The following is a 15,867-nucleotide window of genomic DNA, read 5'->3' as shown; positions in this document are numbered from 1 at the left end:
TCAGTATGGAATTTTGTATGAATCATCTTTAATTAGAAATATAGATTATGATTTAACTTGATTCGAAGTTCGGGTTTAAAACGACCAAGTGTAACAAATGGAGGGACTAAATTCCACCGTTATTGAAGACGAACGCCATGAAATTGGACTCACAAGAAGCGAGCAGCATTCAAATTAACTCGCCATTAATTTTTTATTTTTCTTAAGGAAAGCAAGTACGCATACAAGATCACTCAAATTGTCGTGTTTTACTCTATGGATTCCATAAGCTGTATGTGTTTGCCTTTTGTCATCCATAATATATATAGATTCTTCAATAGCAGAAAAAACTAGTATTAATTGTAGCTAGAATTAGAAGGATATTTTCTTTCTAATTAATGGGCATAAACAATGGAAACCCACCTTGATTTTATCACAATCTCTTCCCATTTCCTAAACCCTCTCTATTGCAAGATGACAAAAGGCAAGAAATTGTAGGAATCAAACAAAATAGAAGAATAGAACAAGCAAAATAAAGTCACTTTACATAACATACCAAAGCACAAATCCCCCCCAGCACCCTCTCTCTCTCTCTCTCCCTCTCCCTCTCCCTCTCCCTCTCTCTCTCTCTCTCTCTCTCTCTCTCTCTCTCTCTCACACACACACACACACACACACACACACGAGACACTAGACGTCCCACAAGCAATGGGCATGCAGTGAATGAATGGGAAGTAGAAGCCAGCTAATTCTTTAGATATGGACTTCACACCAAACTCTATTACTCCCTTTCTCTCTCACACCCCCACCTCCTCACTACTATATTTATACCCATCTTCCTACACACACATAGACACCTCCATTTTCCTTATAAACAAATCCCACTTCTCTTCTTTTCTTCCCCAAAAAAGAAAGAGAAGAAAAACACCCACATTTGTCTACTTACATGCATGTAATTTTGCAGGAGTGCATTAATTAGACCTCAAAGTTTTTAGTTTTACGCAAAAGAGTCCTCGATTGTTTTTTTTATAATAGACCTCCGCGTTCTCACCTGTCTTTCTACCTGGGCGGTCACTCTGCCACGCTAGAGAAATTTCACTAAGCCAAGATGGGTTACGGTAGACTCGGGCGAAAGGAATCCGACCCGGGAGAAGGGTCCAGTAATTCATTTACTATCAACCAACCACAGCACGCCACGTCACAGGTTTCCCCGACGAGAAAAAAGAAAATCATCTTCCTTACCATCTTCTCTGTCGTATTGATAGCCGCCTCCGCCGCCTCCGCCGTGATCCTCCTCGGGGTCCGAGATAAGGCTTCTGGTCAATCCGACCCGAACAGTCTTACTCACCGGAAACCAACCCAGGCTATCTCCAAGACATGCAGCAAGACTCGGTTCCCGGCCCTTTGCGTCAGCTCGCTCCTCGACTTCCCTGGCTCAATGACTGCGTCCGAGTCAGACTTGGTTCACATTTCCTTCAACATGACTCTTCTGCACTTGGATAAAGCTCTATATCTCTCCTCGGGAATCTCCTATGTCAACATGGAGACACATGAACGGTCAGCATTTGATGACTGCCTCGAGCTACTGGAAGACTCCATAGACGCCCTCACTCGGTCCCTCTCCACCGTCTCACCATCCTCCGGCGGTGGTGGATCGCCGGAGGACGTAGTGACGTGGCTGAGCGCAGCGTTGACGAACCAGGACACATGTAGTGAAGGATTCGAAGGAGTTAACGGAACTGTTAAAGATCAGATGACAGAGAAGTTGAGGGATTTGACGGAGCTGGTCAGTAACTGTTTGGCGATATTTTCCGCGACTAATGGAGGCGATTTCTCTGGAGTGCCGATACAGAATAAGAGGAGATTAATGACAGAGGATGGGGACATATCGGAAGAGGACAATTTCCCGAGTTGGTTAGGGAGGAGAGAGAGGAGACTATTAGGCCTGCCTGTATCGGCCATACAAGCCGATATTATCGTATCGGGAGATGGGAGCGGAACGTTCAAGACAATATCGGAGGCGATAAAAAAGGCGCCTGAGCACAGTAATCGGCGGACGATAATTTATGTGAGGGCAGGAAGGTAAGGTTTGGTAAAAAATTAACTACTTTTTAAAAGTTTCAGCGTTATGATTCTGTTTTAACCGTTGCTGTTTCGTGGTAGAAAGACAAAAACACCCCTACAAGTTTGGTGGAATTGACTTCTCTTTTTTAAGAGAAATAATTTTCTACGAGAGTGGTGGTGATTGTATGATTGACTTCATTGGAGCAATCATGAAAATAAAAAAAATTATCATAAAACTATAATTATGTGCATAAAAAGATTATTGATGTGTGTTTTGACCTTTACATGATTTGTTTTCATAAAAAAAGAATTATTTCATTGCTTCATAATGTTTGATCAGTGATTAGATAATTAAGCTCATAAGTATTTGATAATTAATATTTTTTTAAAAAGGGATTTATTCCATTGCTTCATAATGTTTGATCATTGATTTGATTATAATTAAGATTTTCATAATTATCATTTTTTTTTCAAATTACTATAGTCTTTTTGATATCCCTTTTGGGGAGAGTGGGAGTGAGGCATCATCTTTTGATATCCCTTTTGTGCTAGCTAGCCTCTCTGATAGTGGAAATTATTGGTATATTCTCATACTTTAAGCATTTTGAAAAGGTAAAGAGAGAAATATAATTTATTGATGCGTTGATTGTGTTTATGCTAATTCAGATATGTAGAGGACAACTTGAAAGTTGGGAGGAAGAAATGGAATTTGATGTTCATCGGAGATGGGATGGGAAAGACAATAGTTACAGGAGGCAGAAGTGTTTTTAACCACATCACCACATTCCACACAGCATCCTTTGGTAAATTCTATATATTTATTTATTTATTCTCCTTTTAATTACATTAATTAATTTAATATTGTTTTGTTTTAATCACTTCAATTTGTGTCAAAATGATGAGGCAAGGTTTCTTGACTTTTAGCTCAAAAGAGAGATCGTGGGTCAAAAACTTGTTGTCTACGCTGTTTGTGACTGCCCTTTCTTTGCTGCAATAATGCTAGCAGATAGACCACAGCCCCTTTCCTTTTATTCCATTTGATCACATCAGAAAGTAAAAGAAATTGGTGATTTTCAACTTTTGTAGAGCATCAATTGTAGTTAGTCTTGCTTCAAGCTGTTCTTATTTGTTAGCTATAGTCTCTACGATTGACTGCTGAAGCTTCCAAATTGATTTTTTTATGTAGTATGTCACTGTTTTATAACGTGGTGGTGTCGTACATGATATTTTTTTAAAAAATAATTTTTAATTAAAAATATATATTTTTAAATTTATTTAATTTTTTACATCAACCTATTAGAAGCATTGAAAAACATGTAAAAAAATATTAATTTTATGTTATTGATTTAGACCGTGGTAATTAAGAGCAGCCGCCCTAGCAGTTGTTTTGTGTGGATCGTTGATTATCTAAACTGCTCCTCGCACAAACCTGGTTTACTTGGATTCACTCATATATAAAAGAACAATCAAGCTTTGATTTTTTAATTTTTAGTTTTATGTATTATCAAATTACAAATAGATGCTCCCTTCCTATGCATATCCAGCTGCAAAATCATGGACACAATTTATCAAGTATTGTCTGTTTGTTTTAAATATTAATTAAGAGCTCATAAAATATTGTACAAAATTCAAGTGACGGATACAATTTGTACATTAATGGAGGTGGGCCAGGTGCATCACATGATTAACAGGTGGACTCTTGGTAGTGACACTACTGCATGAACCAATCTGCAATAAGATAATGAAAGCAACTAGTAATCACACAGAGTGGTTTCTCACCATTTTCCTCTGTGCTCATATTTACTGTTATGAAATCTACTGTTTTATCGTATTAATCATTGTATGTGTGTGTGTGTGTGTGTGTGTGTGTGTGTGTGTCAATTGTACAGCTGCAACAGGAGCTGGTTTTATTGCTCGTGACATGACATTTGAGAACTGGGCTGGTCCAGCCAAGCATCAAGCTGTGGCTCTTCGAGTTGGTGCAGACCATGCTGTGGTCTATAGGTGCAGCATCATTGGTTACCAAGACACCCTCTACGTGCACTCAAATCGCCAATTCTACAGGGAATGTGACATTTATGGGACTGTAGATTTCATATTCGGCAATGCTGCAGTTGTGTTACAGAACTGTAGCATTTATGCCCGTAAGCCAATGGCCTCCCAGAAAAACACCATCACTGCCCAGAATCGGAAAGACCCGAATCAAAATACTGGCATATCAATCCATGCTTGCAGGATCCTTGCCGCGTCGGACCTCGCACCGTCAAAAGCTACCTTCCCGACATATCTCGGCCGTCCATGGAAGCTGTACTCTAGAACTGTGTACATGTTATCATTCATGGGTGATCACATTCATCCAAGAGGGTGGCTCGAGTGGGACGCATCATTTGCACTGAACACCTTATACTATGGTGAATACATGAATTATGGACCTGGTGCGGCGGTCGGGCAAAGGGTAAAATGGCCCGGGTATCGGGTCATCACATCGACCGTCGAGGCAAATAAATTCACTGTGGCACAGTTTATTTATGGCTCATCTTGGTTACCTTCTACAGGGGTGGCATTTTTAGCTGGACTTTCAGTTTAAAAAACACTTTTTGTACCATATAGCTCGATATAAGTGTTCTTAATTGCCATAAATGGCTATAGGCTTTTCTACTCTGATTGTAATTGTATGCAAGTGTTAATTTTTCTGTACTATTTTTACTCATATATAGTGCAATTACCATAGCAACGATCTACATTAATGTTCCTTCCTTTAGAGTTGCAACTCATTTCAAGTGCTATATATGTAGAAAGCCAAGGACAAAATGCTTTCTCTCTTCTAGCTTTTCAAAATCACGGAATGCTTTGCTTCCATGTGTTTTATTCATTGAGAGGCTCTTCGATTTCAGACTCTTTCAATAAAAGCAAAAGCCAAGGACTAAATGCTTTCTCTCTTTGAACTTGAATATGCAATGTCCAAGCTGCAACTTGTGCAAACATATTTTCGTAATTTTTCTTGGGAGATTCAATTCATTTTGTGCTACACAATATAAGGTAATTTTCCGCTTTGTTTAAATTTGACAATCGTTTTTTTTAATAATTTTAACCTCATATTTAATTGATGTTATGCTACACAATGTGAAGTCGTTTTTATCTTCTTATTAAATCCAAATCGGCCCAATGGGTAATCCTAGGACCCAATATATTCGATGCCTATACCAGTGTGGGTTTCATAAAAAATAAAAGAATTGACCAGTATGATCTAGTAAAAAACCATGGTTGATTAGCAACCCGATCGATCAAATTAAAAACCTATTTATTTTTTTAAATTTTATCAAAATAATATTATTTTGATTATTTAAAAAAATTAGATTAACTTATCTAACTCGTGATCAAGAGTATGCCCATGTTAATCCTTAGATTGGATTTAATAAATATGATTGCAACCATAATTTTCATGATTTTAACCTCAAGTTAAAATTCTAATTTTTAATCATTGGAAAATCCATATAGGTAGGGCATGTTTTCTTAAGTTATGAATTGGAAAATTGAAAAATCACAATATATATAAAAAAATATCATGTTAGTGATGAGTTAATATTTTTATGATTTGAATAAGTCTAATCTTGTAATAAAATGATAACCCAATCAAATATTGGTATGACAATATATTTAAGTTCGGCTATGAACTAAAAAATCATTAAAAATTATTTTTACATGTACTAAAACTAAGAAAAGAAATAGTGACATGAATATTTAATTAATTACTATCCAACCTGTTACATGAACATATTGGATTTTCAGACATGTATTTGACCTTTTGACATTGATTTCATGTGGCTGGCGGGTTGTCGCTTGCTGGTAGCGTTCAACACTTTTTAATACTTGAAGAACGTGAGGCTACGATTTTTTTATTGAACATATATGAGTGTCGGTGGATTTACAAATATCAGTGTCCAATCTTACTGACATTGTTAGTGGCCATCGCTGTTTAGAATTACATCGTAATCATTGTTTTATAAAACTTAAAATTTTTTATTTAAAATTAATTTATTTAAAATTATTTTAATATATTAATTTTAAAAATAATTTTTATCAAAAAAGATTAATTTAGTAGCGTGATTGATTTTGCTAGGTTTTTAATTTAAACAAAATGCTATCATATTATATGAAAATTAGATAGTTCAGAGACAATTTTGAACAAAATTAAAGGCACCGAGAAGAAATAAAACGTAAAATATAAGGACAAAAATAAACTTTTTGCACAAACTTTGAAGATACCACCTGGTTTTTCCACTTTCATCCCCATTTTTCGATTTTGTCTTTGTTCTCAACAAATCAGAGTCAATACCATCATCAATTCGGCCATGAAAGAATTATAAATTGAAGATAGAAAAACAAAACTGATGGAAAAAGTGAAAATAATTATTTCCAGGGAATAGTATTTTCCCCACCACAGTGTTCTTATAATAAAAACAGCTCGAGCAAATCCTCAAAGACAAGACTACCGCTAACAGTACACATATTAGATTGTGTCCTATCGCTCATGAACCACTGCTCCTATTGATCGCAGTACAGGGACATCACGACAAAAAAATTTTTTTGAATTATTATGATATTTTGATCAACTTGTATATACTTTGATAAATTTTACGGATTTTAAAGTTAATAATTATATATCTCTCTAGTGACCCTGCAATTTATAAAACTCGAACTAATAACCTCTAAAAAATAAATTTAAAATCTAATTAGTTAAATTATATTTTTTTTTATTAGAAACAAAAACTCTACATGTATGGGTGTTGAATGCATGCACCGGACAAATGCACACTTTGAAAGTAGGTCAGGTTCAATTCCCTAGCCAGATTTATGTCCCACTTCACTTCCTATATATGTAATGTAATGTAATGTAATGTAATATATATGGTCTAGTAGACTCTAGATCTAGTCCCATCCCATCGAGCTCATCCCTTCGTCAAACGCAGCCACACACCCACTGTCTTGCTACGAGACAATGTGGTTTCTCCATGGCCTGTGTTCTTTGTCTCACCTTTAAAGAATGAAAGAACTTTTCAAACTTGTCCCCTTTTTTTACCCCTGAAGAATAAAATGGGGTCCGTATCGTTGTAGCTTCTGTTTTTTACTCGACTATGGAGAAGAAGAAACGGTTAAAAGGATAATATATTAATGTAGTATTTTTTTAATGTAGAATAAATTTTTTAAAAAATAATATTTTAAATTTTATTATTTATAATATGTATATTTTATATTTATATGGATTATTTTTTAATTTTTTTATATGAAATATTAAAATTTTAAATTTTTTTTTTGTTTTTTTAAGTATTTGGGTTGACCTGTATCAACCCGTGTAACCCAGGATCTGGTTTCTTAACCAGATCAACACCGAATCGGGTTTGATAACTATGTCATAAATAATTGCTTTTCAAATCTTTGTTATGTTAAAGTTAAAATAGTCATCATTGCAACTATATGTTAAAAATTTACATACAAAAATCAATCATGTTTTTAAAAATTTACTTTTCTAAAACAACAACTAAAGTTGTTTTTTTTTTTTTAATTTTTTATTTTTTAAACTGGATCTATAACACTTGACAATAAAGCGAGGTACCTTGATTCTTACATGTTTTTGTCCCTTTCCCCATTTCTTTTTGTCTAATCCAACTCATCTCTGGATTTTGATCCTATGTGTTCAAGAAGTTAGATTTTCCTTTAGAGTATTCGCATCTACCTTCTGATAAAATGCAGACCACAAAGAAAAACATGAGGGGTGTTGGATTGGACAGAAAGCATTGAAGTGAACAATTCTAGTTCTAATTTACTAACGACATGGTACTGAGAGTAGTAGATTTGGGTTCTCTGCTGTTCTGAGTCAACAAACGTACACGGTGCCAGTTGGGTTGGGTTGGGTCGGCTCACTTGAGTTAGGCAGGAAAGGACATGTTCAGGCCACCTTTGATTGGATCGTCGTCTTATCCTTTCAGTCATTCTGATGCCAACCACCAAATGCCAAATTAACCCCTTTTACCGAAACTGGTCCAACTGAGCATTTCATCATGGCAACTATCTGTCAAGAAATTTACTTCAAATATTCCTACTGACTTCCATTATTGACCCACCTCGAAACACCATCTATTTTGCTCCCGCGTACACGGTATATATATATATATATAGTGTATAATTCAACTATCTATATAGATATGATTGGAAGTACGATTATAGTTACTTTTTAAATATATTAAAATAATATTTTTTATTTTAATGATTTAAAAATATCAAAAAAAAATTAATTTAAAGCAAAGAAAAAAATAAAAAAAATTAATTTTTTTTAAAAATACTTTTGAAACGCAAAATTAAATAGAACATAAGAGATTATGATTGTGTGACCTAGATCATTGCATGTTGCAATTCATCAATCCATCATTTTCAACAGTATAATAAGAGATTGTGCATAACTTTCATTCATATACCAGTACTGTTTTCAAAACGGGCAAATGAAAAGTTTTTTAGGGTTTAAATTATATTAGAGTTAAAGGTGCTTAGGGTATTTTAGGGCTTAGAATATTTTAGAGGTTATAGTTTTTTAGGGTTTAGGATTTTTTTAATTAGGGGTTAGAGTTTAGGGTTTTTTAAGGGTTGAGTTTTTTAGGGTTTAGGGTTTTCTTAGTTTATCTAGGTTTATAGGTTTAGGGTTTTTTAGAGTTTTTAGTTTAGGGTGTTTTAAGGTTTAGGTTTTAGGGTTTAGAGTTTAAAGTTTAGGTTATTTTAGGGTTTAGGGTTTAAGTTATTTTAGCATTATAGTATTTTAAGGTTTTATGGTTTAGGTTATTTTAGAGTCAGAGTATTTTAAGGTTTTAAGATTTAGGTTATTTTAGGGTTTAGGGTATTTTATTTTAGGGTTAAGTTTTAGAGTTCAGGGTGTAGGTTATTTTAGGGTTATTTTATTTTAGGGTTAGATTATTTTAAGATTTTAGGGTTTAGGGTATTTTATTATTTTAGGGTTTAGGGTTTAGGTTATTTTAGGGTTAGAGTATTTAGGGTTTAGGGTTTTTTAGGGTTAAGGGTTCTAGGATTTTAGGGTTTAGGGTTTAGGTTATTTTAGGGTTAGAGTATTTTTAAGGGTTTTAGGGTTTAAGATTTAAGAGTTTAGGGTTTTAGAGTTTTTTAGGGTTTAGGTTAAGGGTTTAGGTTATTTAGGGTTTAGGGTTTTAGGGTATTTTAGGGTTTAGGGTTTAATTTATTTTAGGGTTAGAGTATTTTAAGATTTTAGGGTTTAGGGTATTTTATTTTAGGGTTTAGGGTTATTTTAGGGTTAAGGGTTTTAGGGTTTAGGTTATTTTAGGGTTAGAGTATTTAGGGTTTAGGTTATTTTAGGGTTTAGGGTATTTTATTTTAGGGTTTTAGGGTTTTAGGGTTTAGGGTTTAGGGTTTTATGTTATTTTAGGGTTAGGTTATTTAGGGTTTAGGGTATTTTAGGGTTTAATTTATTTTAGGGTTAGAGTATTTTAAGATTTTAGGGTTTAGGGTATTTTATTTTAGGGTTTAGGGTTTAGGTTATTTTAGGGTTAGAGTATTTAGGGTTTAGGGTATTTTATTTTAGGGTTTTAGGGTTTAGGGTTTTATGTTATTTTAGGGTTAGGTTATTTAGGGTTTTAGGGTATTTTAGGGTTTAGGGTTTAATTTATTTTAGGGTTAGAGTATTTTAAGATTTTAGGGTTTAGGGTATTTTATTTTAGGGTTAAGGGTTTTATGGTTTAGGGTTTATGTTATTTTAGGGTTTAGGGTTATTTAAGGGTTAAGGGTTTTAGGGTTTAGGGTTTAAATTATTTTAGGGTTAGAGTATTTAGGGTTTAGGTTATTTTAGGGTTTAGGGTATTTTATTTTAGGGTTTTAGGGTTTAGGATTTAGGGTTTTATGTTATTTTAGGGTTAGGTTATTTAGGGTTTAGGGTTTTAGGTTATTTTAGGGTTTAGGGTTTTATGTTATTTTAGGGTTAGGTTATTTAGGGTTTAGGGTTTTAGGGTATTTTAGGGTTTAGGGTTTAATTTATTTTAGGGTTAGAGTATTTTAAGATTTTAGGGTTTAGGGTATTTTATTTTAGGGTTAAGGGTTTTATGGTTTAGGATTTAGGTTATTTTAGGGTTTAGGGTTATTTTAGGGTTAAGGGTTTAGGTTATTTTAGGGTTAGAGTATTTAGGGTTTAGGATATTTTATTTTAGGGTTTAGGGTTTTATGTTATTTTAGGGTTATGTTATTTAGGGTTTAGGGTTTAATTTATTTTAGGGTTAGAGTATTTTAAGATTTTAGGGTTTAGGGTATTTTATTTTAGGTTATTTTAGGGTTAAGGGTTTTAGGGTTTAGGGTTTAGGTTATTTTAGGGTTAGAGTATTTAGGGTTTAGGTTATTTTAGGGTTTAAGGTATTTTATTTTAGGGTTTTAGAGTTTAGGGTTTAGGGTTTTATGTTATTTTAGGGTTAGGTTATTTAGGGTTTAGGGTTTTATGTTATTTTAGGGTTTAGGGTTTAATTTATTTTAGGGTTAGAGTATTTTAAGATTTTAGGGTTTAGGGTATTTTATTTTAGGGTTAAGGGTTTTATGGTTTAGGGTTTAGGTTATTGTAGGGTTTAGGGTTATTTAAGGGTTAAGGGTTTTAGGGTTTAGGGTTTAAGTTATTTTAGGGTTAGAGTATTTAGGGTTTAGGGTATTTTATTTTAGGGTTTTAGGGTTTAGGATTTAGGGTTTTATGTTATTTTAGGGTTAAGTTATTTAAGGTTTAGGGTTTAGGTTATTTTAGGGTTTTAGGGTTTAGGGTTTAGGTTATTTTAGGGTTAGGGTTTTTTTTATGGTTAAGAGTTTTAGGGGTTTAGGGTTTTGGTTATTTTAGGGTTGGGTTTAGGAGTTTAAGGTTTTTTAGGGTTAAGGGTTTTAGAGGTTTAGGTTGTTTTAGGGTTAGGCTTTTTTATTTATTGTTGTTTTAGGGTTTATGTTATTTTAGTATTTAGGGTTTTTTTAGTTTATGTTGTTTTAGGGTTTAGGGTTTTTTAGGGTTTTGTTTTTTTTTATTTTAGGGTTTAGGGTATTTTTAGGGTTAGGGTTTTAGAGCTTATGGGTTTAAGGTATTTTATGGTGAAGGGGTTTATGATATTTTAGATGTTAGGATTTATTATTTAGAGTTTAAAAAAGGTTAGAGGTTTTTAGGGTTTATGGTATTTGAAGGGTTAGAGTAGTTTTAGGTATTAGGGTATTTTTGTGATTGGAGTTTAAAGTTTTGAGTTTAGTGTTTTAGGATTTAGGTCTCATAGTTTTTTAGAGTTTTAAGTTTAAGGCTGAAAACATTTTAGAGGTTTAAAGTTTTGAGTGTCAGTGTTTTAGGATTTAGGTCTTATAGTTTTTTAGAGTTTTAAGTTTAGAAAATTTTAATTTTTGTTAATAATAATGAGAAGTACAATGTGAATTGATTTTGCCCCTAATTCATAGATTGAAAAGTGCCTTTTAACTTTTAGGCTATGCATGTTGAAAAGGGATTTGAAATTCATAAAACCAATTTTCATCTCAAATTATATCACAAGTGATCTTTTCAATAATATAATATGTAGTTTGGAGTAATCAAATCATGACCGCCAAATAATATCTCAAATGTTGTTGATCTCTGTAGATACATACATCAAGACACTTATCAACCTTCCATGAATGCACTAGTAAAAAGATGCCAAGCATTCTTCACGTACATGAACTTCAAAGAATTTAAATTTACTGCTCAAAAGATGAACAGGAAATATGTGAGAAGTGGAAAGCCAGGGTCTCAAGGGAATCAAACTCAAAAGATGATCGTGTCTTAGAAGATGGTAACATGAAACATTAATGTCCTCTTTTGAGAAATTTGCTAGAGCTAGAAAGAATATCAAGAGATATTAGTTACTAAAGTACCATCAACCATGTCCACAATATTAGTTACTAAGGATTTGGCCTCGAGAAATTGCCACTGGTAGGATTAGTCCCCAAGCTTGTAATAAGAAGGGCAGATGCTAGTTGCAAGGACAAAAGTTTGTAACCCCTTATATACAATAATAACTTTCAAGGATTAAAACAGAGGAAAAATATGCCTTTAGTGGTGCAAAAAGAAGATATTAGACAGCAAGATTACATACATGGAATCACTTGAAACCAGCACTATACTGTATGAAAAGCACTGCTAGTTTTCCTCTCTTTCAAGCATATATGCAAACATCTACATACATGAGGTACTGAAATAGCATCTAATAAGCAAAATAGCAAATGCAATTGTTGAACATGGAATTCAGCTAAGCAAGAATGCAAGATATATAAATAACAAACAAGAATACCATGTGTACAGTGGGAGGATTCATCATTGTACAAGGATCTAGTTTCTCAAGGTCCGCAACCTCCAACAAACCAGAGTACATAACAGTTAGAATGCTAGCATTCTAATAAAGAATCAAGAGAGGGAGAGCTTCAAAATCTAGAAACAGAGAGAGGGACGACCAGTACATCAAAGAAAAGACGGGACAAGAAAAACAGAGAGAACATAGAGTCCGTGAACTTCAAAATCTAATGCAACAGTTAGATAATAGTTTAGCCCTTTTCTGTTTCTACAGTCCTACTATTCAATATAAGAAAAGACAAAACTCTCAGCAAGCAAATCTTATTAACTGAAGTGCTTAAGCATGGAATGGTGTAACAGAACAAAAAAGTGATTTACGAAATCAATTTAGTAAAAAATGCTATTTATGTTAGTAACAATTTTTATGTTTGCTTACACAAAATAACACACTGAAGAGTTGCTCCATCAGCTCTCATCCCCTTGATTCCAGAGCAAGAATTCAAAAAATCAAAGGAAGAGACAAATGCCAACAAACATAACTCCCTACAGCCACACCAACAATGTATCTATAAATAACAATATCAGAAGCATATTATCCATGTGACCTTTCATCTTCAAGAAGTCTGAAAAAATGTAGAGAGAAAAATGCAATAAAGTTGAATGAATTTTATCCGTCAAAACTTAATCATAAGGCTTTTATATAAATCATATATGGCATAGACCTTTTCAATACATATTTTCACATGCAATAGAAAGACTATTAAACAGGATGAACAGATGACACACACCTCACACAATTGATTAATTAGATGAGCAATACTTTCAGCCCTTGTGATTAATCAAATGCTATAAAGTTTGATCTAAACATACAAGTCCCAGCACACCCTACATTAACAAGGAAAAGAAGAGGTAAACTTTGATCTCAACAGCTTTGTAGAGGACTTCAACACAGTAAGCAGTCAACCTTTCAGAAATAATCACATTAGTTTTAGGATGATAGTTTGTAGTTGTGCTAGATGACATGCATGCAAAGAGTAAGGAAATGACAGCATTCTCAACAGAAACATACCATCAATGAAGCGCTCTCTCTTATCATCTATTAGAGATCTGACAAGTTCACTAATATATTAAATCACCTAAAAAAATCATGTATATGTAGAAACTCAATTCTAAATATAAGTCGAAAAGAGAAATATCATATCACATCACATCAGCAAATCAATTTACCATATCCCTGGCCTTATGAGAATGGCAAGTTGATGATTGTTAGATTCTTCATTCCTTAGGTTCTACGAATTTCTCAACAATTTTACTATCAAGCAAAGTATTTATTCATATATAAATAAATAAAATACATGAAAAGAACCCCAAAAAACACATGAAAAAGAAGATGGGCAGAAGATTCAAAATTGATTTTGGATAAATAGCAGTGTTTAGTTATGAAAAATTAAGGACAACTCTTTAAGAAAATAAGACAAGGCAGAAATCACTCCCAAACCACCTGCCTATTCCAATCAAATAAGAATCCCACAATTCAAAGAAGCAGCATGATATTTTTAGCTTAGCTGGGTTTTCTTCAAATAAAATCAGAAGTAAGACTTTAAAGTGAAATCGAAGAGCAAAGGGAAAAGAAACTGACCCCCAAAACCCTGGCCTACGCCAAAGTAGCAATCAACTTTAAAGCAAGGAATGGTGTTACAGAAGTGATTTATGAAATCATTTTACTAAAACAATACAATTTATTTTAGTACCTTTTATGTTTGGATAGACAAAACAACACAATGAATTGTTGCTCCATCAGCTCCCATTCCCTTTATTCCCATAGCAGAAATTCACAATTCAAAGGAAGAGACAAATGCCAATAAACATATTTCTCTATAGCCACACCAACAACAATACAACAATGTTGGTTCAAGAACAACGGCTATGAGTGATAGTTTTACTAGTATGGGCTAGTTACAACAGCATTCAGTGAATCCAAAAGAGAAAAATCATCTTCTTTATTAAAAATCCGATTCTTCTTGCTAAATTAGGAGAACAATTGGTTATTTTTTGAAAATTGTATCCTCTACGACAGGAAAACCAACATGCATGAATAAGACTTTGAAGATTTTGCAATTAATTGTAAAATATTCTGAGGAATCATGATTTGCAATTAATAAAAACAGCAGCTCAATTTTGCATCTACGCTTCAAAAGTCAAACACAAACATTACAGCAAAGAAAACCTATCATGAAACAAAGTGATCTTACCACTTCCATCAAGTTTGAAATTTGATCTCTCTCTTCTGGTTCAAATGACCGTATTTATTGATCTGCTTACGTCTTTTAACGTGCATCAAGAGCACAAGGGAAACGTTAATGGGGAATTCATTTGCCTGCCATGGATAGAGCTTTAAAACACAAAAGAAACAGAAATTCCAGTCAGATTTTTTTGAAAGAACAGGAGAAATCAATTTCAAAATTTAAAACCAATTAAATAGAAAGTGAAATTAAAATCTTGCCAAGAAATAAAATCCAATCAATCAAAAAGTTTAAGAAGGAAATAATAGAAAAACTCACCGTGAAATCTAAAAGATCCAAACTTTAACTCTGAAAATCCTCCAATCCCTTAATAAATTCAAGAAACCATACGTTACAACGAACAGAAAATTAAAGAACACATCAAACAGAGAAACGAGACAAAGCTTACATGAAAATGTCTATAGTATACTTAAAAAAATCACAAAAAGTTAAAGACCCATCAAAGTCTAACCAAAATAAAAGCAAAATCCAGAAAGAAGAAGAATAAATTACATATTTATAGCGAGAGAGGAAGAGATGGGTACTACAGAGAACTTGAATGCATGAAGATTCTCTCTTTGATCGAAATTGAAATTCCATATGATTACAAGAAGAATCAAACCTTCTTACATAGAATTTGAACGGCTAAAAATGTATTATTGCTTCTACTTACTGGGAGAGAGAGAGAGAGAGAGATCTTTCGAGATTGAAAAATGTTGAGATTTAGAGAGAGAGAGAGAGAGAGAGAGAGGTGCTGGATTTATTACGGAGAATTCAAAAAAAAAAAAGACCGTTACATTAACTGAAAGACAGAGAACTTGGTTTTCTCTTGTGTTGATTGGTTTAGGTTTCTCAAACGACGCCGTCTTATATGACCAGACTTGCTGTGTTTTTCTTTGCTAATAATTGAAGGTTGCATCTTGTCGATAGAGGCACTCGGAGATTTAACTTATTGTTTTATCCATTGTTTTTAAACATGATGCTGGGATACACCTGGAACAAGCTTATGATCATATATCAAGTGGGTTGATATTATTAATCCAAGTTAATTAATTTTTTTATTTTATAAAAATAACAGTTTTTTTTTTTAAATAATAGATTTTGATTGGATTTTTTCTAGACTGATCAAATTATGAATTAATTTAAATATTTTATCACATCATACACCATTAATTCTTTTTATTTTTTTTATTGAAA

The 15,867-nt window shown here is 33.3% G+C and overlaps 1 protein-coding gene and 1 long non-coding RNA gene across 2 annotated transcripts; one reads left to right on the top strand and one right to left on the bottom strand.

The window, feature by feature from the left end:
• Positions 1 to 809: 809 nt before the first annotated feature.
• Positions 810 to 4,784, top strand: LOC133677903 (probable pectinesterase/pectinesterase inhibitor 34). The gene is made up of 3 exons (XM_062100039.1): positions 810 to 2,061; positions 2,710 to 2,846; positions 3,933 to 4,784. The coding sequence occupies exons 1-3, from the start codon at positions 1,088 to 1,090 to the stop codon at positions 4,628 to 4,630; spliced, it is 1,809 nt and encodes a 602-aa protein (XP_061956023.1). The 5' UTR covers positions 810 to 1,087; the 3' UTR covers positions 4,631 to 4,784.
• Positions 4,785 to 11,577: 6,793 nt separating this feature from the next.
• LOC133678216 (uncharacterized) lies at positions 11,578 to 15,596 on the bottom strand. The gene is made up of 3 exons (XR_009835912.1): positions 15,184 to 15,596; positions 14,950 to 14,997; positions 11,578 to 14,780 (listed from the first exon to the last, which is right to left on the bottom strand). It is a non-coding gene; the product is annotated as an uncharacterized LOC133678216 (long non-coding RNA).
• Between the last annotated feature and the right edge of the window lie 271 nt (positions 15,597 to 15,867).

The sequence above is a fragment of the Populus nigra genome, chromosome 18, assembly GCF_951802175.1.
Source record: "Populus nigra chromosome 18, ddPopNigr1.1, whole genome shotgun sequence".
Classification (NCBI taxonomy): Eukaryota; Viridiplantae; Streptophyta; class Magnoliopsida; order Malpighiales; family Salicaceae; genus Populus; species Populus nigra.
This window is presented reverse-complemented; position numbering and strand designations above follow the sequence as displayed.